We start from the raw sequence: 2,796 nt of genomic DNA, 5'->3' as shown, positions 1-2,796 counted from the left end.
GATCTGCTCTCCATTTTCCCAGTTTCATTTTATTTTTTTTTAATTATTATTTTCGATTTTATTCTATTTTATTTAGGCGTTTGGTTTTGTTCTTTGCAAGTTTTCATATCATTCTTAATCCTGTTTTCAACTGTGCCACCTCTGATTAGTCGCTTGAAAACGACCTGCGTTCGTTTGTTAATGACTGGTGATGTTTATTTAACTCGTGGAATTTAAAAACCTAACATAATAGTTGTTGTTTGTAGGGAACAAATCGCTGACTAAAGACTAAAGAACCGTCTCACAGAAAGAACACCGGCTCTTCAGGGGGGAACACTCGATGCGGAACTATTAAGTAAAGGCTGCCGCTCTCCACGGACAGATATTTTAGACGGACATTTTGTTGCTATTCCTCGCTATTAAGCGGACATACACCTAAATATAAATAGCGGATTATTCATGAATGCTGACATTTTTTAGTCCGAGAATGTAACGAGGCTTAAGTTAAACACAGACTCCCCATGGAGAATCACAGAAAAGGGCCGAGTGAGCGCATAGACTGGGGAGAGCGGGTATGGGGACAAGACCAAGTGAACACGGCCAGCAGAAATTGGGCCGATACTTTAGTAAGGAATGCACACGATGGACTTTGTAGACCGCTGTCAGAGTGTGACATATGTTCTTTGGTATCAGGGGACTGTCTGTACTATCATTACGGCTGCGATGGAGAGGATGACCGGGGCTGGGGCTGTGGATACAGAACTGTTCAGACCATTTGCTCTTGGTTGTGGAATGTCTCTCTAGATCCAACCAGATCCAGGCCCCCACCAAGTCTTCTTGAGATTCAGCAAGTTCTGGTAAACATTGGAGATAAACCATCTTCCTTCTTGGGTTCCAGAGACTGGATAGGAACCTATGAAGCTGCTCTAGTGCTTGACCAACTTTATGGTATCCCTTGCCGTATCTCACATTTGCAAAGTGGTGGCAGAGATCTTCAGCAAGTAGCCGATGTACTTCACCATCATTTCAGAACATGTGGCTCTCCTGTTATGATGGGTGGGGACAGGGACAACTCCTCCAAGTGCATTCTGGGGGTCTGCTCTGGGAAACAGGGAAGCTACCTGCTGATAATGGACCCTCATTACTATGGCCCTGCCCTGGATAAGGAGTCTTTACAGAAACAGGGCTGGGTGACATGGAAGCCAGTGAGCTCTCTAGATCAGTGTTCATTCTATAACCTTTGTCTGCCGCAAACAAAAATGTTCTAATGTGTTGTGATACAGTTCAATTATTTAAAAACTACTTGGAGTCTAATCCTATAGTGCAGTAATGATATTGTTGATTAAAAAATGTTCTACAAACATCTGACCCAGGTTTTATTTATTTTTTAAGTCTGTGGTGGTGCTAACTGACAAACAGGAATGGTTATGTAGCAGACTAACTGAAGTTTGGCAGGTATTATGCACTGTTGATGTCAACAACAATATTAAACCTGAATAAGGAATGTAAGGAAAGTTAACAGCAAAAAGTATACCAGCACGTCCACAAATTAATAGCATTTCCATAGTTTTCCTTACAACTCTAAATTTTATTAATTGTGTTTATGCATGTTTAATAAGGAACTGCCTTTTGTGTGCTTTAATTCCATTTCTATTTTGCTGGCGAGCATGTGTTGCTCATTGTATATTAAACGTCAGACTTCACTGTTGAACCTTCTGGAGGTGTCGTGGGCTTAATTCACTAGTGAAGAGCTAGTGATACAGTGGGTGGTTTGGGTTCTCATGTGATGGGCTCATTGAGTAACCATAGATGTTAAAGGTCGCTGGTTGCTGATCAGATCATAAACGTCCACAGAAACCTTAGTGTGTAGCTGTAGAACTGGAACAATAGAAATTATGTGGCTGAGAAGGTAGGAAGAGAGAGGGGTGGGCCCTATGTGAAGCTCTAATGGATTGGCACAGGATATTTTACACCTTGTGTGTGATTGTAATAAACTAATTTACTTTTCATTTGGAAATATTCTGGAAAGTACAAATCCATCATAACTTTATCTGAGGACATGCAGTTGGGTAAATGTAGTTAATACACACTGCTGTGATTCCAATTGGTAATAATTTCAAACGGTTTACAGAATTAGCTGCACTTGTTTGCGGTTTCAGGGCTTCCTAATTGTGGCGTGTGTGCCCTCTTCTGGTCAGTTCATTGCAGTTTGATTCACATTCAAATGAACATATTGTGGGATTACAATATTTGCATGTTTTCTAGAAGAATAAATTACTGATACAGCTGTAATTACTCATTTTATTGCATAACCACATTAAGGTCTGAAATTCCAAATTTAGGACAAAATCTACAGAGTTTTAAGACTGTAATAATGCAAATCTACAATAATAAAAATAATACATACCTCAGTTTGTATTAGTAGCATTCTGTTTAGAAAAACAGAGCCATCCCATAATTTAAAATGAATCGTTTATGTTAACAGAAGGAGAAAAACTGATATTAGTCATAACACATGGTAAAGTTTCTCTTGGGCAAACATGCAAAAGCAGCTACTAATCAATAACAAAGATAAAGACAAATATAGCAGGATAAATATATTATTTTAAGCTTATGGATTATTCACTGAGCAGAAGTTGAAAATAACATTTAAAATACAGTAAATCGTCTGTATACAAATTTTCAGTTTGTGAAATTTCAAAGGTGCAAAATCTGTGACAATTTGTTTAAACGTTATTTAAATAAAAGCAAAATTCAAATGAAATATATAAGTTTGGTTTGTGTCTCTGGCACTTGACTGCATGTGGGATTCCTCAT

General features: G+C 38.5%; 1 protein-coding gene across 1 annotated transcript; it reads left to right on the top strand.

Annotated features, from left to right (window-relative positions):
• Nucleotides 1-288: 288 nt before the first annotated feature.
• On the top strand, nucleotides 289-1,649 carry ufsp1 (UFM1-specific peptidase 1). Its single transcript, XM_066681814.1, has one exon. It carries the CDS (start codon nucleotides 501-503, stop codon nucleotides 1,245-1,247), a length of 747 nt encoding a protein of 248 aa, XP_066537911.1. The 5' UTR covers nucleotides 289-500; the 3' UTR covers nucleotides 1,248-1,649.
• The last annotated feature ends 1,147 nt before the right edge of the window (nucleotides 1,650-2,796 follow it).

The sequence above is a fragment of the Hoplias malabaricus genome, chromosome 9, assembly GCF_029633855.1.
Source record: "Hoplias malabaricus isolate fHopMal1 chromosome 9, fHopMal1.hap1, whole genome shotgun sequence".
NCBI classification, from domain to species: domain Eukaryota; kingdom Metazoa; phylum Chordata; class Actinopteri; order Characiformes; family Erythrinidae; genus Hoplias; species Hoplias malabaricus.
Note: the sequence above shows the minus strand (reverse complement) of the source record. Positions and strands in the feature narration are given on the sequence as shown.